Genomic DNA, 23,233 nt, shown 5'->3' with positions numbered 1-23,233 from the left:
GAGACGCTGGGTACACTGCTTAGTTTTTGCTTCATAAATTTATAGTAGTTCTACATATCCACCCTTAGATTTTATGAACATGTGGTCAAGATGTTTTTGATCCAGCACATTTATAGTTTATCTGCTGTATATTTGCAATCTCTCAGTATTTCATTGCAAACTAAAAAAGTGCAAATTCATTTTTGATTTTTTGTCTAGACAATTGCATTTGTGGCACCTTATTTCTTCCAAAATTATGAATATAATCTAATCTGCGTTAGTATTAAATGGTAAATGGACTGCATTTATATAGCGCTTTTATCCAGTATTGTAAATTGTACAAATGTCTTGCTTCATTTAAGCCATTTTCAAGTCTCTGTGGTGTTCACATCTGGAGTTATAAAGCTTTAAATAGGGTACCCCCTAAATGGGCAAGGATTGGCAAGATTTGGCATGTGCGTTAAGGGGTTAATTGAATTCCAATAATAAATAAACATACATTTGCATAAAGCAAGCATATTTGTCCACTCCCATGTTGATAAGAGTATTAAACACTTGAAAAAGGTTTAAGGTACATTTTTGAACAGATAAAAAATGTGTGATTAATTTGTGATTAATCGCAATTAACTATGGATCAATCATGCAATTAATCGTGATTAAATATTTTAATTGATTGACAGCCCTAATAAATATATAAATAAATAATGTAATTGGTCAATAATTATATAAATAATTATATAAATAAATTATATAAATACTATTTTTTTTGAAGTTGAATTAAATTGAATTAAATCGTTGTCACCTCATGATTGTCCTTTTCACAATAACATACTTGTAACATATTCTATTTTATTTCATAATATCATGTTGTATTTACCAGTGTCTTTTCAAATTACTTATTTCCGAATGGCGTTTTTACAGTAATTTCAAACTCTATTTTCCATTGCATAATGAGACTTTTCAAAATGGTAAAACCTTTCAATCAACATGAGTAGGGAGTGATCACTCACGGTCATTGGTTGCTCACACATTCAAGCAAAAGCAGCAACGTTGCAATGTCGATCTGCATGTTAAAATTATAGCTAGCTAGTTCGGTAAGCCGTAGTGCTGTAGCTATTGATGCACTAGTTACTCCACGCACATTCATTCCCAACATAGGGTGCAAATTAGCAAACAATGCTTCCACAAATGTATTGAATGATTGCAGATCCTTTACTGGAATGAAAGCAAGTTGCAAAAACACGAAACGCACAGGTTAAAGTTATCATGATGATCTAACAATCTGTGATTAAGAACATTGCTTGCTTGCTACGTAGCTAGCGGGGCTAATGTGGCTAGCCATCCCACTCGAACTACCTGCCTAGCAGGGTTGGTGAAGTGTCTTCATGGCTGTCTCCCAAAAGATAGGCAGAAGCTAGTTTTAACTAGTCACTAGCAAATGAAAGTGCCTTTATTTAGATCCAACAGTCAAATGTTGGCTTCATTGTTTTTTCATAACTATGCTAGCTAGGAACATCACTGAATAAGAACCTACTGTTTGGTCGCTAGCCAGTTATCAGGGCTAATGCTCCTGGCCATCCCACTCACTGTTCCTGGCCAGCAGGGCCGTCTCCCTTATTACTGCCTCCTCAAATGCTGACAGAAGCTAGAAAGCTAGTTTTAACTAGCTGCGTAGCACATGCCAGTGCCATTGTTTTGATCCAGGTCTCATTTCCTTAACTTTTTATTCATTATTCAGCTTACGTTTGAAAATTGTTTTCTTGTCGTGTACCGAAAACATCTGCATCATATAGTCAGTGGATGCAATACCTTGCCTCTCCTAACTGAATATTATGTTATAGCATTGAAACGAGCATAGGTAGCTAACTAACTACCAGCCCACAGATTTGACCCATTGCACCAGGCACTGACCAGAACAAGATCAAATAATCAATTGCAAAAGATTACGAAATCAGTGGGCAGGTCCAGCCCCGCTGGGTTTGATTGAAGGAAGTATTACCATTTTGAAACGCGTCATGAAAAACGGCGTTCAGAAATAAAAACGCCATTTGGAAAATAAGTAATTTTGGAAAAGTTTCATTATTAAATGAAAAATTATATTCGGAAATACGACATGTTATTATGAAACAAAATATAACTTTATTGTGAAAAGATCAGCCATGAGGTGTGAATTATTTAATTATTTCAAGATAAAAATGAAGTATTGATTTAATTATTTACAAATGTGTGTATTTATTTATATATTTATTTATATAATTCCACATTCATTTAATTATTTTATTTTGACACATTTAGTCCTCCATAGGCAGAGGTAGTAACTGAACTGAAAAGAATGAGAACTTTGGATATACAACAAAAGAAACATACACCGTGGAACCTAATCAAATTGTAAATATTATTATGTAGCCGAGGGCAGCAAAACCAAAAACCAAAACCAAAAAAGAGCCACACGAGAGAGCCAGAGAACCGCAGACAAACGTGCACATCACAACGTGCGCACCACACACACGTACATGGCCCATGCATGCCCACACACACACAATCACACACACACACGTACACATTTACACACAAACACATGCAAACATATACTCGCAAGAAAGGCATGTGGAGGAAGCTGGAAAGAAACACAAAACGCTGGTAACATCATATCCTCAAAAAAACCCATCAGCCTGCTTTCTGCCTGGACACTTGGGATGGAAGGGAACTGTAAGAATGACATGATTGCAAGGCTCAACACAGTCAGAGAGACAGAGCAGACTCAACACAGTCAGAGAACAGAGCAGGACTCAAACACATTCAGAGAGACAGATTAGACCTAAACACAGTCAGAGGGACAGCAGACTCAACACAGTCAGAGACAGAGCAGACTCAACACAGTCAGAGATAGAGCAGAATCAACACAGTCAGAGAGACAGATCAGACTCAACACAGAGAGACAAAGCAGAATCAACACAGTCAGAGAGACAGCGCAGACTCAACACAGTCAGAGACAGAGCAGACTCAACAGAGCCAGAGAGACAGAGCAGACTCAACACAGTCAGAAAGACGGAGCAAACTTAACACAGTCACAGATACAGAGCAAACTTAACACAGTTAGAGAGACAGAGCAGACTCAACACAGTCAGAGAGACAGAGCAGACTCAGCACAGTCAGAGAGACAGAGCAGACTCAACACAGTCAGTGAGACAGGGCAGACTCAACACATTTAGAGAGACAGAGCAGACATAACACAGTCAGAGAGACAGAGGAGACTCAGCACAGTCAGAGACAGAGCAGACTGAACACAGTCAGAGACAGAGTAGACTCAACACAGTCAGAGACAGAGCAGACTCAACACAGTCAGAGAGACAGAGGAGACTCAGCACAGTCAGAGACAGAGCAGACTCAACACAGTCAGAGAGGACAGAGCAGCCACTAAACAGTTTTTTCATGTCTCAAAGTTGACATCAGTCAAACTTTGATTTCATCAGATTTCTGTTTTTGTTCTCATGTGACAGCAGAGTATCAAAATCCCTCACGACCAAAATCCGGTGAAGAATTCTGTGGTTAGTGACCCCCATTTGCACTACGGTGTTAAGTGTGTGCACCACCGCATCAGCGAGACAGAAATGTACGCGATAGAAAGTCGAATAGTGCAAGCTGTATGGCAATCTTAAGATTTTGTTGGCATACATTATATTCAGAGCCTAGCATTTGTGTGTTGTGTGCTATTAGTGACAATGACGGTTGTTGATAGAAATGCCTGAGGGTTTGTTCCAGGTGGGGAATTGGTACAGTATGTTTGCTTTGAGTAGAGGAGTCACACGTGGTGCAGGCAGAGGTGCTGGCATAGACTGTTATTACAGAGAGGACCTGGGTGTGTCAAAGTGTGTTAAAGCACTTTAAAGTGTGTGAAAGTGAGTTAAAGCACTTTAAAGCATAGGCGTAGATTTTGGGGGGGACACACAATATTTGGAACACGTGCATTTGTCCCCCCCCAATAAAAACATGAAAGAAGCATTTCCACCATAAATTGATGCAGAAAAGGAACAAATTGGTGCATAAATTCACCAGAATGCAGGAAATTAAGTGTTGGACGCTCAAAATTTCCCCCCAGACCCCCCACTTAATGTGTCCCCCTCCATGTTCAAATGAAACATACGCCACTGCTTTAAAGCGTGAGTATGATAGTCTGTTAAAACACTTTGAAGTGTGTGAAAGTGAGTTAAAGCACTTTAAAGTGTGTGAAAGTTGTGTAAAAGCTCACAAGGCTAAACAGAACAGAAAGAAGTACCTGAATAGGTACCTGCTGCGTGCACAAGGTTTGAGCTCTCACAATTTTAGCGAGCAATTCTCAGCTCTCATTTATGGATTTATCTTCTCTCTACAGAAAGATGTGCGAGATATCTTCACCCCAATTACTTTGAGGTGAGGTATGAGCTGGGAGACCATAACGTCATTCGGTCCGCGTCCAAGAGCTTCCCTGCGCTGAAGCCTGTGCTACAGCAGCGAGAGGGACTGACCAACACAGTGCTCAACAAGGCAAGTGGGCGGGTTCTGCGAATCTTCCTCCCGCTGCATCCTTCTTCAGGGAGCTTTTGGGCTCTACGTTCATTTTGAATACTGAAAATTTGTATTTAAAGTCATTGCTTTTAAAATTCTGTACACCCTTACATACTGCTCAGCTGGCAGCCATTCAGTGCCCCCCCCCCCCCCCCCCCCCCCCACCCCCCCCCACAGCAGCTTAATGGCAGCTGTACAATAGGGGCTGTCATGCTGGAGAGCTTTCAATCGCACATTTTCATGATTTTTTTGTTTGTTTAAATAATCCTATTCCATTCGCCCACAGACTGAGTTCGCTCGACACTGTGCCTGGCCTAACTGTTCATCCAATCTGCAGCTGTCTGCGAGACTGGTTTTACCACAGTAAGTATGACATATCTGCCATTTCTGCTGTGTAGCACTGAACATGTCTGTGTTTGTTGTCTGAGAGTTGATCCTGGGTTCATTTGGTACTGAGACACACAGAGACACAGTGTGAGGACCTTAAGCAGCCCGGTTCCTGTTCTCGTAATGGGTGTTAATCTGACTCTCATTCTTCAGCAGAAGTAGCCTGTGTTTCACACCTCTCAGCAGTGGTTCCATTTCACGTACCTTACGATGTTTGTGGTTTTAACCCTGTAGCACCCTCTTTGTAACATAAGCATGAAACTGAAAAAACAGAAATAAAACGGTTACTATTCTTGAACCCGTTTAACTATGGGAATAAACTTTTGAAAGGTAACCCTTGGTTATTCTATTACTCTGAATATTACCGAAACAAATTAACAGAAGCGTATCATGTAACCAGTTTGATTGAGGCATATGCGGCAGTGTTGTATAATGGGTAAGGGCTAGCCTTGTAACCTAAAGATCACAGGTTTGATTCCCAGATAGGAGCAAGGTACTTAACCAGCATTGTTTCAGTAAATATCCAGATACGAGTTTCACCATAAACATTTCACCATAAAAATGGAAAGAATACAGTGAATGCAAATAACCCTGCTCTGGTCCAAATACGGGTCGGTGAAACTTAAGGGTTAATGACATAACGTGGCAACCACAGAGGACACAGCACTTATTTCCTGCATCGGACAAATTTCCTGTGTTGCCTCCTTAGAGAAACCCAGAGCATTGAAGTTCAGAAATAAGCATGAGTGAGTGAACAAGATGCACTGATGGCAAAAGGAGGAACTGAAAGGTCAGAATCACATTGTGAAATAGAACATTTAACAGACAGGCAGTTATTCTCAGAAAGTTTTTTTGAAATTTCTTGGGGCCCTCCATGTTTAGAAAAGTGCCTGTGCCTGTGCCTGTTATGGTATCTGTATGTGTGTGTGTGTGTGTGTGTGTGTACGCGTGTGTGTATTCATATGTGTACGTCTGTGTGCAAGACCAGTAGAGGAGTTATTCAATACCTCCTGGTGCACACCTGGTTCTCTCGGCTTCGAAACAAAAGGATGGTAAGTCCCTCAATTGCCATGGAAATACTACCAGTTTCTACTTTCACATGGGTCTACTTTCCTGAACCAAAATGTAAAAGCCAAGAGCAAAGCCACAGTACTCTCCTCAAGCTGGAGCTGACAATCTCTTTTCACCTTTCAGAGCTTTCCTGGGGAAGGGGTGGTGCCTGATGCTTTGCAAGGCATTCTGGGGAACAGTGGCGCGTTGGTTTCACTGGTGGTTCCAAAGGCCCTTGAATAGGCCGGGAGTTGCAGGAGTCACGCGTTTGTGTGTGCAGAAATGACTTTCTGCCAGAGTGGTGATACCATCTGATAATTGGCACTGTGGAAGGATGACATTATTATAAACCCTCTCTCGTGCAGGAGCCACAGAAACATGTCCTACTTTGCGCTGGGAAATGGGAAGACCATCATGCTGATGGTGACGCTGGTCAATGCGGGGGACGATGCCTTCCTGCCAGTGATACACCTGCGGTTTCCGAGCAACATCTACTTCATTAAAGTGCTGAATGCAGTAGGATCCTCTCTGCATCTCTTGAAGAAAAGTGTGTGTGTGTGTGTGTGTGAGTGTGTATGTGTGCGTGAGAGTCTGTGTATGACTGTGTGTGTATGTGAGTGTATGTCTGTGTGGGTGTGTGAGTGTGTGTGTGTGTGTGTGTGTGTATGTGAGTGTATGGATGTCTATGTGTGTGTGAGTTTGTGTATGACTGTGTGTGTGTGTGTGTGTGAATGTATGTCTGTGTGTGAGTGTGTATGTGTATGTTTGTTAGGGTTGGGCCGAAAATTTTGGGTTGGGAAAATTTTTTAACCGGTTTGGTATTAAACCAAATACTGGACCGGACCGGACCAGTAATACCGAATTTTACCACTAAAATCGCACGTGACTCAACCACTCCCGAGTGGAACATAATGAGAGCCCATGAATGAGAGTGTAGCGGCTTTACCGTTGTCAAGCAAAACTCTGGTTGGTAGTTCTATGTAGACCGTTGGTATGCAAAAACTCTGGTTGGTAGTTCTATTTTGCACCGTTGTTAAGCAAAAACCGTTCATTCTATGAAAATAATGATGCTATCAAGAAAAAATAGTTCCTTCTCGTTTTATACCATACAATTAGCACCAATTTTCATCATTTTTGTCATTACATTATTTAATGAAACTGCATGAAACCATAAGTCAATAAAATTAATCTCTCTAGCACTGTCTTGCTTTTTAAAAGGCTGGATTTTGATTTTAGAACTGTTAAAACACCAAGGTGTCCCGTTACTGAGAAATAATGCCCACCCTTGGACCAATAAGAATCGAGTATTTAGCCAAGCCGTTGTATAATGAAATTGGATCTCCTTGTTGCCAGCCTCAGCACTAAATTGCGCACGGCCTGTCAATCTTTTTTTTTTTTTGCACTCAGACACTAGTGGCTCCGTTTATAAACAAACATAATATTGTTAATCATGTTGTCATATTGTTTATTACTAATGCAATACAAGTTTGATTTAGCGCCGTCGGCACAGGTTGCTGATGTAGGCTACTTTTTAATTTGTCAGCAGGCTACGTCTCATAATGACAAATGCCGGTTCAGTCGGTTCGCATAAAATCAAACCAGTTTAAGCTCATACACCGGACTGGACCGGCAAAACTGGAAACCAACCCAACCCTAGTGTGTGTCTGTGTATGACTGTGTGTGTGTGCGTGGTGTGCGCGTATGTATGTGTGTGTGTGTGTGTGTCTGTGTATGACTGTGTGTGTACCAGTCAAAAGTTTGGACACACCTGCTTAAACCAGTTTTTTCATGATTAAAAATGCTTTAAACTGTATAAACGTGACTATAAACACTTAATATTTCATTATATGATATATGTACTTATATAAGCAGATAATCTTAAATGGATTGCATTCAAAGTTTGATTTTTAAATGAAAATGGAAATCTTGTAAGCTCATTGGGGGGGGGGGGGGTGCATTGTTTTGTTATTTAAATATCTTGGTACGTATTGGTGTTCATGATCACATCTACCTTAACAGGTGCTCCAGAACCTGTAGAATTTTTCATATTTAAAAAAAAATGAAGACCACCTGCCGTATTTCAAAATGCATGGGGTATATTCCTACACCATTTTCACCACATGCAGTGCCATATATTTCCAGTGAAGGGTAGAAGGGTGAAACTGATGTAGGAATATACCCCATGCATTTATGAAATATGGCGGGTGGTCTATTTTTTTTTAAATATGAAAAATTCTACAGGTCCTGGAGCACCTGTTAAGATAGACATCATAATGAACACCAGTACGTACCAAGATATTTAAATAACAAAACAATGCAGCCCCCCTCCCAATGAGCTTACAAGATTTCCATTTTCATTTAAAAATCAAGCTTTTGGATGCAATTCACTTAAGATTATCTGCTTATATAAGTACAGATATCATATAATGAAATATTAAGTGTTTATAGACAAGTTTATACAGTGTGTGTGTGTGTGTATGTCTGTGTGTGGGGGTGTATATGTGTGTGTGTGTGTGTGTTGGTGCATGTGTGTGTGTTTGTGTGTGTATATACACATACAGTATATAATTGTTGTTTATAATATTGTTTTATTTGTGTTTCTGAATGTGTTTGTATTGTGCTTTGACATCATAGGTCTAATTGCTATGCCAGTTAAACTCTATTGGGAATTAACTACACAGGATTAGCAGTATTTTGATAAGAGTTGGGACCTTGTAGCCTGGCTGCTGGCTAGGCTGGGAGGGTCTAACTTTGTAAGTCAAAATGTAGTGCAGGCACATACAAAATAAATTCACAGGCTTAGGTTATAGGGATAAACATGTACCGTAATCAGTGCTCCAAAGAGAATGAATTGGGACGAAGTTTCTACCTATGTTATGTGCTGGCCATGTCTGACCCAGGCCACTGCAGGTAGAGGTTTCGTTCACACTGCTAACACTGTGGCTGCTGGTATCTATAGCTCAGAGAGGGGGATCCTGTGCTTTCAGGAGGAACGGCGCGTGACCTGTAAACCTGCTGAAGAGGAGAACGTTCCGGTCGGAATGGACTGCAGTGTGGGAAGTCTGTACATGAGTAGTCTGGACAAAGTATGAACAGCCTCTCTTTTACAATTTACTGTTCAAAAATAAGCACTTTCATACATTCTCCATAAAAATGTCTGCAATGAACTCCACATCCTTTTTACAAACATCCTCATAAACCAGCCAGATGCTAGAACATTTTGGCCACCTTGTTTCACCTCTCTCTCTCTCTCTCTCTCTCTCTCCTCTCCCCCCTCTCTCTCTCTCTCTCTCTCTCACAGCTCAAATTCAGCTTCCTCCTGGATGTAAACCACAGCAGTAACGCGGGGAGACCTTAACGTGACGGTCAGCACTCACTGGTAAGTGCTTCCAGACCTTCCTGTGCTCACATTGTGAGAATGAAGCCCACTTTCAGCACAGGGAGTAAGAATGCTCTGGACTGACTCTGGGTCATATCATGCTGTTACTCAGGCCTGTGACAGCTTTGAAACTAACATGACCAGCAGGCAAATATGGATGGGTTAATGGGTAAAGTGTGTTTTACCCAGTAGAGATGAGAACAGGTAAACATACAGTCCAGTGAGTTACATCATTGTATAGAGGATCAGGCGGTGCTTCTTTGAAAAGCATCGGGTCTTACAGGTAGACCTGAGTCTTACACATACTGCAGCACAAATGTTGTTTTCAAGTCTGTATCTGATTATTTTCATGACCAATGATAAAAAGCCATGGCCAGATGTGCTGTGTTAAACAATTACATTTTTACGATAAAGACTAACTGATTGTGTTGTTAATGTCATTGTTTTCCCATTTTTTGAAAATAAATGGCCCACATTTGACCTTTCTTAGCGACAACTATGAAAAGGAAGACTTTCTCCATGACAACTATGCCCAGCTAACATTACCACTGAGACATGGGATTGGACTAAATGTTCATGGGTAAGCAATTAGCCTGACAATAATTATTTTCATATTTTGCATTACTTTAGTCAGTAATTTGGACTCCATACTAGAAGCAAGTAACAGCTTTCTGGTTTCCATATGAGGTCAGGTAGAACTGTTAGATGGCTGTAATATGGGGTTATTGTTGCCTCATAAATCATTAAATTAAGAATATGATTCTTTCACACTAATATTTTTTGTATCTTACAAATTGGTTCACAAACATAATTGGTTTGCAAATATGATTTTGCACTCACTTTTCATCTCCCAAACAGACAAATGTAATAATATTTAAGAATTTCTTGACAGACACTGTTTTTTGGGGAAAAGATTTACCGATGTATGGGCATTCATTTGACACTGACTGGGCATGCATTTACGCGTTGTCTGGGACCTGTGGAATTCCTTGCATGAATCTGTTGATTTTTGAGACATCCTCAGTGCAAGATGTAATTTGTTTGTGAGTGCAAAAACATATTTGTTAACCAGTTATTTTTATTTGTGAACCAATTATTTTGTTAGTAAGAAAAATAATTGTGAATCTCTTTTAATTTGTATGAGATTCATACTATGTATGCAGTGGTTTATGAGACAGGAGTACCCTGTGCTGGAAGGTATCTCCTCGGGACTGCCTTGTTCTCTGCTCCATTGCACAGAATCCCAACTGCAGCTCTGCTAGCAATAAAACTACACATGCTTCCATTTCACTACACAGCAGAATATAAATAGTTAATTAAAGGCTGCACTGGTTAAAAAGTAATCTATCAGCATGAAATGTACTCTAACATAAAACATAAAATGTACTCTACTAACAGTGGTTAAAACCAGAGGTCGTAAAAGTGCTAAATATAATACTTGGGTTAAAGTAAAGATACAACCATAAAATCATTACTCTAGTAGAAGTGCAAGTGATCTATTTCAACAAAAAAAACTTGAGTCAAAGCCTCCAAGTCAGTGGGTTTAATGTATTCAAGTTTTCAAAAGTACAATTTGAAAAAACATTTTCCGTACAGCATCCAACATCTCTGTGTAGTGTAAAGACGTAAGGTGCCACATTGCCAGTTGAAAAAAGGGGCAGGCATGTTTGAATTCTCTAGTGCCTTCTTTGTTTACCCCGAGATGGGAAATAAGTGCCTTTACTTACTGTAGTAGGTAATTCCCCAGGCTCTGTTCTCTGTAGCTGCATACAGGTAACAAATACCTGTATATGTATACTTACATATACAATACAAAGTATTGTAACTGTAAGTATACATAATAAAAGTAAGCTTAGTTTCCTAGTCATATTTTTCAAAACGAAATTATCTAAAATCAATAATAAATAATTTAACAAGACGAACTCTTCATACCTTAATTCATTTGTATGACTCATATGCGTGTCCGACCCGAACCACTGACTGCACATTCACTTTCATGTGCCCTCCAACAGGGTAAGGCAGGTTGTGACAACATTATGATTCATTCCTTTATTGAACATGCAAACGTAATGTTAACCTAATGTTACCGTGCTAATGTTAGTTGAGATAGCCTGGGGTCGTCACAACCTTAAGCTAATTAATGTTTGCGCTACTGTAAGATTAAACAAGACCAGGTTAAAACCTAGTATATGGCTCGACCTAACACACATGATCCGGCCGACCAATGGTGTAACTTCATCACTCACTCACTCAGTCACTCACTCAGTCACAGACATTCGTGTTTGTAGGGCTGGCCCCGCTGTTGCGATCCAGCTAAAAACGTATGGTCATCAATGAATGTGCTGTATGTTAAAGGCAATCACTAGACTAACTTTAATTCTAATTACCTTAGCTGGGAATCTCCATTCAAAATATTTCTATGGTTACAGATAGCAGCAGCAAACACTTTCCTGCTTGGCTAATAACAGCACACTAACATTTGCTAGCTAGTTTAGTTCATCTTGGGTTGAATAAGCAGTTGACAACGTTATTTAGCTTACCTCGATATGCTTGCTTTGATGGCACTTATTTCTGACAAGCAATAGTAGACACTTCATCTTGTTTGAGTCGTTTTGCATGCCAACAAAAGTAAATATTTCTTTTAAATAAGGCCATGGATGGTCGTCAGTGCACTAGCACTGGAAATGGTGGGTTTGTTGTCGCGCTCGGCAGCCATCTCCGCTCCTGCCCTTTCGAAGTTTCTGGCTACTGACTTTAGCAATGTAGCTACAATCAGTTACTTTTAGCTACTAAACAGGCACAGAATGAGACCCGCTAGCCAACGCACTCATGTTGGCACTGAACAGCGTATATGCGAGGGCAAGTCAAGTCAGTGTACACCATATACAGTTGGTGTACACCATGGCACATAATCTCAATTAAGTCCTACCAGCACTACCTCCCGCCTAATAATACATTCCCTGTAAGATGGCAGCATCATCCTTTATCAACCACCCAAAAAATAATTTTCTGTGCTCTATTGATCTTGCCTGGGTGTGATTGAGCCTGCCAATATGACCAGAAGGCAGGATTTTGCACTTTTTGAGAGTATTTCATTGGTTCCAATACACCAGACAAGATCAGTAAAGCATAAAAAGTTATTTGAATCCCAAACAAATATGTATTTGGACCCAGGTCTGATGTTTTCACCACATTATACCAGCAAAATCCAGAGAAAATTTGGCAATACGTACGAACGAACGAAATTTGGTCAATACGTACGAAATGTAACAAGTAACGACTGTCAATATAAATGTATTTCAGTAAAAAGTACATAAGTTCTTTATAGATGTAGTGGCGTAGAAAGTGAAAATTGCTAATATTGTTTATTGTCAGCAAACGTACAAAGTCACCAATATCCTATTTAAGTATAGTAAAGAAGTACATGTAACTTTTTACTTACCACCACTGGTTAAAACCAATGTTGATGAGATGAGGAGTTAGGTTAATTCTGATTAGTTCTGTTAATTTGGTTAGTTTTGGTTCATTCCTACAGAGATCATTAATTGGCCACAGGAAGGGTTGATACCTCAGTCTTTCTCTCTTCTTCATTGTTCAGTCTTTCTCTGTTTTTCACTGTTCAGTCTTTCTCTTCTTCACCCGCAGTTTTGTTTCTCCAACGGCGTTTGTTTTTGGAGATATGGACGATTCTGGTTGCTATACTGAAAGATTCAATTACACATTCAGGGTAAGTAAGAGCAAAGCAAAGAACACAGATGATATTTGCATCAATAAAATAGTGCAATGTGTCTGTATACCTTTTCATCTTCTGTTTATTATACTTATACCGTGAAAATGTATTTCTGATTTCTTCTATTATTTGTCACACTGAATGATTTCACATCTCTTGACAAAATGTAATATTAGACAAAGGGAAACTGAGTACACATTATTATTTCATTTAATTATTATTTAATTGATTCAACTGATTGAACACAACCAGGCTTGATTGATTGAATCTAAACCTCACTCATCTAAATCTCCCTCATGTTGAACTGTACCATCAGGGGGAAGTAGTCACCACAAAGTTTCTACAACCACACTATGTCAGGATTAAAGGAAATTCCAGAAGGGATGAGTAAAAAGTTGCTGAAATATATCAGTCTGGAAAGTGTTACAAAGCCATTTCTAAGGCTCTGGGACTCCACTGAACCACAGTAAAAGCCATTGTCTCTTAATGTAGAACACTTGGAACAGTGGTGAATCTTTCTAGGAGTGGTTGGGCTGCAAAAATTCAAGGGTGCAGCCAGGAAGTCACAGAAGAGCTCAGAAGAACATCCAAAGAACTGCAGGCCTTTCTGAAAGCTAAAGTCAGTGTTCATGACTCCACAGTAAGAAAAAGACAGGGCAAAATGGGATTCTTGGGAGAGCAGTATGGCAGAAACCACTGCTAATGAGGAGAAACATCAATGCTTGTCTCACATTTGCAAAAAAAAAAAAACACCTGGATGATCCCAATGCCTTTTGGGATAATGTCCTATTGAGTCAAACGTGGACCTTTTTGGATGACACGGGTCCTATTGTGTCCGGTTTAAAGCAAATACAGTATTTCACAATAAGAACATCATACCAGTCAAACAGTCAAACTTGGTGGTGGTAGTGTGATGGTGTGGGGATGCTTTGCTGCCTCAGGACCTGGACAATTTGCCATTATTGAAGGAACCATCAATTCTGCTCCTCCTGTACCAGAAAATTCTTAAGGAGAATGTCCAGTCAACTGTTTGTGAGCCGAAGCTGTAGTGTAATGGACTTATTCAGTAAGACAATGATACATAACATGAAAGCAAGACCACATCTGCATGGCTGAAAAGAAACAAAGTAAAAGTTTTGGAGTGGCCAAGTCAAAGACCTGACTTGTGTATCAGGATTCTGCTTGTGTTACCACAATGTTGTTGTTTTTTGCTGAGTTCCAAAGCACTTTGGGCTGTAATGCTTTGAATAAAAGGTGGTAAACACATATTATTATTATTATTATTATTATTATTATGAGCATATATTAAGGCAGATACATGATGTGACATGCTTAATGCAATTGCCTGATGTGTTTCAGAACACCAAACCAATACTACCTGAAAGCCTGAGGAGGTATTTCCTGTGCTACCAGAAGTACTGTGTGGGCAGTACTTACAGGTTTTAGTGCACCCCTTTCCTTGCTGGTTTTAGTGCACCCTTTACTTACAGGTTTTAATGCACCCCTTTACTTACAGGTTTTAGTGTGGCCTTGACTTATAGGTTTTACTACACCCCTTTACTTACAGGTTTTAGTGTGGCCTTGACTTATAGGTTTTACTACACCCCTTACTTACAGGTTTTAATGCGCCCTTTACTTACAGGTTTTAGTGTGCCCTTTACTTACAGGTTTTACTACACCCCTTTATTTACAGGTTTTTATGCGCCCTTTTATCTACAGGTTTTACTACACCCCTTTATTTACAGGTTTTACTACACTCCTTTACTTACAGATTTTACTACACCCCTTTACTTACAGGTTTTCATGCACCCTTTTATCTACAGGTTTTATTACACCCCTTTACTTACAGGTTTTAATGCACCCTTCACTTACAGTATTTAATGCGCCCTTTACTTACAGGTTTTACTACACCCCTTTACTTACAGGTTTTACTACACCCCTTTACTTACAGGTTTTCGTGCGCCCTTTTACTTACAGGTTTTACTACACCCCTTTACTTACAGGTTTTCATGCGCCCTTTTATCTACAGGTTTTACTACACCCCTTTACTTACAGGTTTTACTGCGCCCTTTAGTTACAGGTTTTATGGCGCCCTTTTATCTACAGGTTTTACTACACCCCTTTACTTACAGGTTTTAGTGTGCCCTTTACTTACAGGTTTTACTACACCCCTTTACTTACAGGTTTTAATGCACCCCTTTACTTACAGGTTTTACTACACCCCTTTACTTACAGGTTTTAATGCACCCCTTTACTTACAGGTTTTAGTGTGCCCTTTACTTACAGGTTTTACTACACCCCTTTTCTTACAGGTTTTAATGCGCTCCTTTACTTACAGGTTTTAGTGTGCCCTTTTTACTTAAAGGTTTTAATGCTCCCTTTTATCTACAGGTTTAATGCACCCTTTACTTACAGGTTTTAATGCGCCTTTTACTTACAGGTTTTAATGCACCCCTTTACTTACAGGTTTTAATGCGTCCTTTACTTACAGGTTCTAATGCACCTCTTTAGTTACAGGTTTTCATGCACCTTTTTATCCACAGGTTTAATGCACGCTTTACTTACAGGTTTTAATATGCTGTTTACTTACAGGTTTTAATATTCCCTTTACTGACAGGTTTAATGCACCCTTTACTTACAGGTTTTAAATGCTGGTCCAAGCAGAGCCCTGGATGCAAAAGTTCAAATCGATATTCCGAAGTCGTTGGTGCCATATCCATACCGGTTACTCAACATTGTGGAAATACAGGTAAGGAAGTAAATTTTCCGTATAACTGTATCTTCGTAAGTGATCCCATCTTGTGCTTGTGGTGATTTTCCTCTCTTGCTCTCCGGTCCAGTCCTCTCTTGGGTGGTGCTATGCTCCCAACTCCTCCAGAGATCCCAGCGATGTTTGCTCTGTCCCAAAGCCACGTTTCATCGAAGATCTGGTCTTCTTCTTCTCAAAGACCCTGACTCGGCGTATGGTAAATGCTCCTTTTGTACAGTGAGGCATCTTATTAGATCTGATGACTGTCAGTTTAATTTCAAACTGAATCTAGGACAGGAGAGCACAGTTAGGATCTGTGCTAGCACACACAGCTCTGAGAAACCAAAGGTTAGCTGTTTGGAATGGAAGCCTGCATCCACACCCCTGTACTAGGACTCACTGTATGAATGAAAATGAACATCTGTATGGCTCATCCTACTAAGTCCCTGCTCTACAGCATGGTTACAAGTGGTAATTTGACTAATAAACCCTTGGCTTTGTGTCTTGCAGTACTGTATGAAGAACGATGGTCAATGTCTGAATGTGATTTGTAAGCTGGGAGACCTAGACATTGGGAAAGAAGCCACCATTCAGATGGAGGTGGAGCTGAACCCAGCTGTACTCCAGATCTCCCCGGTGAGCATCCACCCTCGTGGGAGGGGAGCCAAAATTAAGGCATCTGCCTAAATCCTGTGGACACCGCTGATCCAAAATAAACATACTGTACTGGGGGAACTTTTTTTGTTTGTTTGTTTTTCATATTTAAAAAGCTCAGGCTTGGATCTGCAGGGTGGATCATACTGTTCTAGGGTCTGTTCTAGTACATGGATGGGCTCTATAGTCTTGGTATCTGTTAAGGCTGTTCTAGTGCATGGATAGGCTCTATGGTCTTGGTATCTGTTAAGGCACTGTTCTAGTGCATGGATGGGCCCCATGGTCTGGTATCTGTTAAGGCACTGTTCTAGTGCATTGATGGGCTCTATGGTCTTGTTATCTGTTAAGGCACTGTACCAGTGTCTGGATGGGCTCCATGGTCTGGTGTCTGTTAAGGCACTGTTTTAGTGCATGGAAGAGACCCATGTTCTTGTATCTGTTAAGGCACTGTTCTTGTGCATGGTCGGGTATCTACTAAGGTATTGTTCTAGTGTCTGGGTGGGCCCCATGGTCTGGTATCTGCTAAGGGACTGTTCTAGTGCATGGATGGGCTCTATTGTCTGGTATCTGTTAAAGAACTGTTCTAGGGCATGGGTGGGCGACATGGCTCAGGAGGTAAGAGCGATTGTCTGGCAGTTGGAGGGTTGCCGGTTCAAACCCCGGCCTGGGCGTGTCGAAGTGTCCTTGAGCAAGACACCTAACCCCTAACTGCTCTGGCGAATGAGAGGCATCAATTGTAAAGCGCTTTGGATAAAAGCGCTATATAAATGCAGTCCATTTACCATTTACCATGGGTGGGCTCTGTGGTCTGGTATCTGTTAAAGGAACCCTGAAATCAACCGTGGAAACCACACCCACAGTGAAGAGTGAATGTAAATATAAATCCGGAGAGAGCAGCAATCCCATGGTCCCATATTGTTTGTAAATGAAGGACCCAGTTTTTTGAAGCAGGAATTCATCTTTTTGAGGTCGTGTTTTTTCTGCTGAGGGTTCCTTGTAAATATGCCTTGTTATGTTTTTTCCTTTGTCTAGGGAAGGCAAGGGATTATGGTGATTGAGACCAGTGCCGTGGCAATGCCCAGGGAAGATCCTTATAACTTGTACATCCAGGAGAACCCCTTGACTACGGCAAGTATCAGTCCCTCTGTCTGGGCTGTGACAGGGGTTACAGTTCTCAGATGGCCGGGTACACACATTTCTCACACATTGTAATGTGTCTGTTCACAGTTTTATTCCTCTGATCAATGGAGAAATTTTCAATGTTACTACTTGGCATTCCCCATAGTCATTCTACCTCTTTGTCACATCACACCGCATTACATCACATCACATACATTGCATTGCATTACATTACAGCACATTACATGGTATTACATTACATCATGGGTGGCATGGTGGTGCTGTGGATAGCACCTTACAGCAAGAAGGCCCTGGGTTTGAATCTCAGTCAGAGCCTTGCTGTGTGGAGTTTGCTTGTTTTCCTTGTGCCTGTGTGGGTTTCCTCCGGGTACTCCCGTTTTGCAGTTTGGCTAATTGGAGAGTCTAAATTGCCCATAGGTATGAATGTGTGAGTGAATGGTGTGTGTGCCCTGCCATGGACTGTCCAGAGTGTATTCCTGCCTCTTGCCCAATGCATGCTGGAATAGGTTCTGGCTACCCACAACCCTGAGCAACCAGGAATAAGCGGTTTAGATAATGGGTGGACGGACATGACATCACATTAATTTCATTCAGCAGAGGTTCTTAATCAGGTGATTGATATAAGGCAGCAGTGGGCCTTCACTATGAGCAGGAACCTCTTTTGCAGGAACCAGGACTTGCTTTTGCAGGAAGCAGGAAGTGGTGTTGCTTGTTTAATGTTTTGAACATTTTTCATCCTGCAGGTTGATTTGGAAGGTCATTTTAACCAGAAGCCCACCAAACCAGTTGAAGTGTTTGTGACTGCAGTGAGTTTAGCTCTTGGGCTGCTCATCCTGGCCCTGGTCATCTATTGCCTCTGGATGGTGAGTTCCTGTCTTCTCCTCATCGTTTGTCCTCCTTGTACAAAGCTTAAATGTGCCTACTATAAGTGAATTAGACCTTCAGCATCGCATCCATAGCCCCATTTGTGAATAATGAAACTTAAAATAGAGACAAGAGTAAGTTTTTGTCAATACAAAACCAATTTGTTAGAGTGACAGTAGCTGCCACCAGCACTTATACCTTTATCTGTATGACGATGTTTATGATATTTATCGTTTGAGATGGAATATGAAATAAGTGTTCCAGAGAGAAGCTGTTATAGCACAGAGTTGTGAGACATTCCTGAAATTGTCAGTACTGTATTCCACTGTACTGAACAGATATTACAGTTTATGTGCAAAAGACAATGTGGCTCAAAAAATAGCCACTTTAAAGCATGGTATTCAATTAAAAAAACTAAACGAATGAATAAAATCAGCAATGCAATGAACTTGTGTGCATTTTATAATAGTATTACAGTAAAGATTAGATTAATATATGCATTTTAGTAATGGTGGCTGGTGAAGATATACAATGAATGTTGAGTGAGCATTGTATTAAACTGTTCTTAGACTGAAATATTGAATGATAATGCAGGAGTTTAAAAACCCTTGGGTGTTTAGCGTGTTTACTGCGATTACCGTGTGTATTGTTTTGACATGTTTAGCGTGTTTAGTGTATTTGGTATTTGAAGTCTGTTTAGGGTGTTTAGCGTGTTTAGTGTATTTGGTATTTGAAGTCTGTTTATGGTGTTTAGCGTGTTTAGTGTATTTGGTATTTGAAGTCTGTTTAGGGTGTTTAGCGTGTTTAGTGTATTTGGTATTTGAAGTCTGTTTAGGGTGTTTAGCGTGTTTAGTGTATTTGGTATTTGAAGTCTGTTTAGGGTGTTTAGCGTGTTTAGTGTATTTGGTATTTGAAGTCTGTTTAGGGTGTTTAGCGTGTTTAGTGTATTTGGTATTTGAAGTCTGTTTAGGGTGTTTAGCGTGTTTATTTAACGTGTTAACGTGTTTAGTGTGTTCAGCTTGTTTAGTGTGTTTAGTGTGCTAGCTTGTTCAGTGTGGTTACTGTGTTTAGCCTTTTAGCTTGTTTAGCATGTTAGTGTATGTCTTTACTCTTTTAGTTTAAGCCCATTCTCTGTCCCTCCACAGGTTGGCTTCTTTAAGAGAGGGTATAAGATGAATGAGGAGGAGATTCACAGAGACAGCTGGGACTATGTGCCAAAGAATGAGAGTATTTCCTAATGGAGACACCAAAACCCATCCACCCCCAACCCCATCCCCACATTGGAGAGAGCGACTAACATCACTCTCGCTGCCTCAATGGAAATTCAAGGGACTACATCTTGGCCTGCTATAGCTTGACAAGCAGCCCACAGTCAATAAATCTGACACCACAAGATATTTATGAGAGCATTGGATTTTCTAATATATCTATGACTGCAAAGCAAGGAGAGCAAGGACTGTGTGACTGTATGCCACTCTGATGAGTTGAACTGGTTCTCCGTCAGCAGGACTAGATGCACTTTACCACTTGAATCAGATGTTCTTTGGAGAGACTTGATGTTTTACATCACAAGGTGAATTTTAGTCATAGAAATAGACCAAGAAGTGGTGAAGAATGGTCTTGTGCATTCTGTATCTTGGAAACATTTCATATGTAAATGTGATATTTGATTGTGTCTGCTGTAAAATAATGCACTGCTGATTCCCTGATCACAAATCTGAATTCACTTGTGTATACATGTCTATAAAAACATTTGTGAATATATTTATGTACAGCATATATATGTGTATTTATAGGCATCTATATAGAAGTGTATTTTATGTACAGGTCCTCACCTTTACGTTGGTTTCTGTTGTTGTTTTAATGTACAGGTCCTCACCTTTACGTTGGTTTCTGTTGTTGTTTTAATGCCTTTTGTGTTGAAAGTAGTTTTGGTTCTGTGCCTTGAGTAAACCCAAGAGGGTTCAGATTTGCTCTGAAAACCACATTCAGAGAGAAAAACTCATTAGGTTTCCTGTTTGAGTGAAATCATTGTTTCCTGTTGATCTGAGGGGGATTTTTTTCAGCCATGCGCTCATGCAGCGCTCTGTCGTGGCTGGTTTACCACTGGTTCCGCACCTCTCAGAGAGGAGCTAAGGGGTCAGGCCACTGGTTCCGCACCTCTCAGAGAGGAGCAAAGTGGTCGGGCTGCTGGTTCCTCACCTCTCAGAGAGGAGCAAAGTGGTCAGGCCGCTGGCTCCGCACCTCTTATAGAGGAGCAAAGCGGCCAAGGCGGGCGGTGATGTCAGAGGCGGAGTGACTGCCGTTGCTAAGCGATGGTGGGCAGCGCCTGAGAGTAGCAGCGTGTGGCCGATTTCACACGCCAGTCAGCCACGTTTCAGCCCCAGCACACGTCAGAGCGTGACGCAAGGCTCCCGTTGACAAGGCAACAGCAGAACAGTCAAGACAAAAAGCTGCATTTACACAGCCAGTGAACTTTCTTTAAATACATTGCAGAGAAACTTTTTTGTAAATCACACCATGCACTGGATGTATGAGCCATTTGGTCTCTGGAGATGACTTCCAAACCTGCAGGTAGCCCCACCCAGAGGGCGGGTCCAAGGCTGAATTATTTATCTGAGAGCCAATAACTGTCTTTCAAGCAGACACTGGCATCCCTGCAAGTGATAATGTGCAGCAATTTTGAGGTTTTGACACCTGATGAAGATTCTTTTGACTTTTAAAAATAAAAAAGCACACTCTACATTTGTTCTGCAAATTCTTTTATTTTTGTAAGTGTGATTGTACTGGGAAAGTTATGTCTGAAAAATAAATGTGTGAAAAAATATTTCAGTGCTGACATCTCAGTGAAAAGTTTCTTACTTCTATAGGAATGCGGATAATTGAATATAGTTTATATTTTCCTAGAAGCTGAATCTTGAGTATGAAATTATTTTGTAATGTGTCATCGTTCTGTATTAAGACACATAGTGCTATTCATGTAAATAAATAAAATTGTGGTGTTGTGTTTAAAGATAAATAATGTTGGTAAGGTGTGGGATAGAATGCTATTTAAACAAAGCTGTGCTTAAATGGAGGATGTTTGGCCTCTGTTCTAGGTGCAGGGGATAAGATGTGAAAAAGTCTGTCATCAACAGTGCCTTTAAATAAAGAACGTCATCAGGACAAATTGAGCATTTGAACAGTATTTCCATCAAAATATCTATAGGACAGAAATGCACCTGGATTATTGCATACTAGCAATGCTTTTGTCCAGAGTGACTTTAACTGCATATAAAGTATATAAAGCGCTGTCATTGAAACATAGTGACACCAAATGTATTTAAATTAAAGCCGCAAGCGGCGTTGGGAGGGGTACAAGCATTGGCACCATCGCGCCCCCCATGGAGCGATTTTAAAATGGCTTTGTCCTCATGATCATATACCTTCACCCAACATATGTACTGAATATCATGATGATTGTATAAAATATTGATGACTTATGGCCAATTTTGTGCTAAGAGATGCTGTCGGATGAGTTAGTTGCGTCGCCATGGATGTGTCCTGGCTGCTTCCCGTAAAGGCCTTTACTATGTCGTAACACTTAGATGGCATGTCGTAACACTTAGATGGCCTGGCGTGTATGTAGAGCTGCAGCGCTTCCATGCCGCAACTAAAAAAGGCATCACACTAGTGTAGTCATGATACCAAAATTTTGACTTAGATACCGATACCAGGTTTAGTATCATGACACTCAATACTGAAGCGATACTGATTCAATACTCGGTCCCTAACAATGCTGAAATTACTTTAATAGACCAGAAACGTAATGTCCACAAGGGTTGACCTCATTTTCGAATTCACGGTTTATTAAAAACCTGGTTAATAAACAACCTATAAGTTGAAGCCTGTTCAACATATGAATAAGCATAGGCCTATAGTGTTACAGCACTAAATAGAAAAATATGTTAAATATATTTCAAAAATTAAACAATTGTAAACTAAATAATCTTTAAACAGGTCTTTCACTTTTAAATAGATCTCAAAACAAGATATTTTAATAACAATGCAGCATCTTCCTATAATAAAATATTTCCAAATTAGAACACCTATTGCTACTGAAGTGAACTGAGTCGAAGCTTGCGCTGTAACAACAAGTGAGTGCACAAGCGCGATTCACCTCACTTGACAACCTTAGTTGCTACTGCCATCTAGCGAATATTCTGACAAATTACACTTTTCATCGTCTCAATCAGTAATGTGGGAGACACATTTCCCTGGCTTTTACATTTGACACAAAAACTACCGAATGTCGGAAAATTCTAATACCGAACAGTTTCTTTTTTTAAGTACCGAAAAAGTGCTGAAGTTTCTGTGTACTGTGCAACACTACGTCAGACACATATTCCAATCCATTGCTCAGCTTAAACAAAAAACGAAATATCAACTCGTCATCTCTGCGAGCTGCGCACAGAGTAGCCTACCTTATCATTTATTTCGACATTGGCAGACTACATAAAAAAGACTGCATAAATTGCGTCTTTTGTTTATATTCATTAGTAATTGCAGCCAGAAACTGCAGCTACACAAGAAAGTTTGTTATATTATGGTAGCAACAGAACGAAGCACGTTTTGGCAATGTTCCAACGCTCTCATCATCACTGCTGCATCACAAAAACTACAGTGTGCAGTATCCACATTATATAATACCACTAACCTATTTAAAGACACTCAATTTCAAAAATAACGTATAACCGAAAATTTTGAGCAGTAATAC

General features: G+C 40.2%; 1 protein-coding gene across 1 annotated transcript in view; it reads left to right on the top strand.

The window, feature by feature from the left end:
• The window catches only part of LOC118213931 (integrin alpha-4-like), a 46,624-nt gene extending 24,982 nt beyond the window's left edge, over positions 1-21,642 (top strand). Inside the window, 15 exon segments of the mRNA XM_035393187.1 lie at positions 4,352-4,379; positions 4,382-4,503; positions 4,811-4,887; positions 6,327-6,477; positions 8,949-9,047; positions 9,263-9,301; positions 9,303-9,340; positions 9,831-9,920; positions 12,986-13,067; positions 15,712-15,819; positions 15,911-16,036; positions 16,330-16,455; positions 17,506-17,601; positions 18,357-18,476; positions 19,623-21,642. Coding sequence (XP_035249078.1) covers positions 4,352-4,379; positions 4,382-4,503; positions 4,811-4,887; positions 6,327-6,477; positions 8,949-9,047; positions 9,263-9,301; positions 9,303-9,340; positions 9,831-9,920; positions 12,986-13,067; positions 15,712-15,819; positions 15,911-16,036; positions 16,330-16,455; positions 17,506-17,601; positions 18,357-18,476; positions 19,623-19,715 — 1,395 coding nt within the window. The 3' untranslated portion in view covers positions 19,716-21,642.
• The last annotated feature ends 1,591 nt before the right edge of the window (positions 21,643-23,233 follow it).

This window comes from Anguilla anguilla, chromosome 15 (genome assembly GCF_013347855.1).
Source record: "Anguilla anguilla isolate fAngAng1 chromosome 15, fAngAng1.pri, whole genome shotgun sequence".
Classification (NCBI taxonomy): domain Eukaryota; kingdom Metazoa; phylum Chordata; class Actinopteri; order Anguilliformes; family Anguillidae; genus Anguilla; species Anguilla anguilla.
Note: the sequence above shows the minus strand (reverse complement) of the source record. Positions and strands in the feature narration are given on the sequence as shown.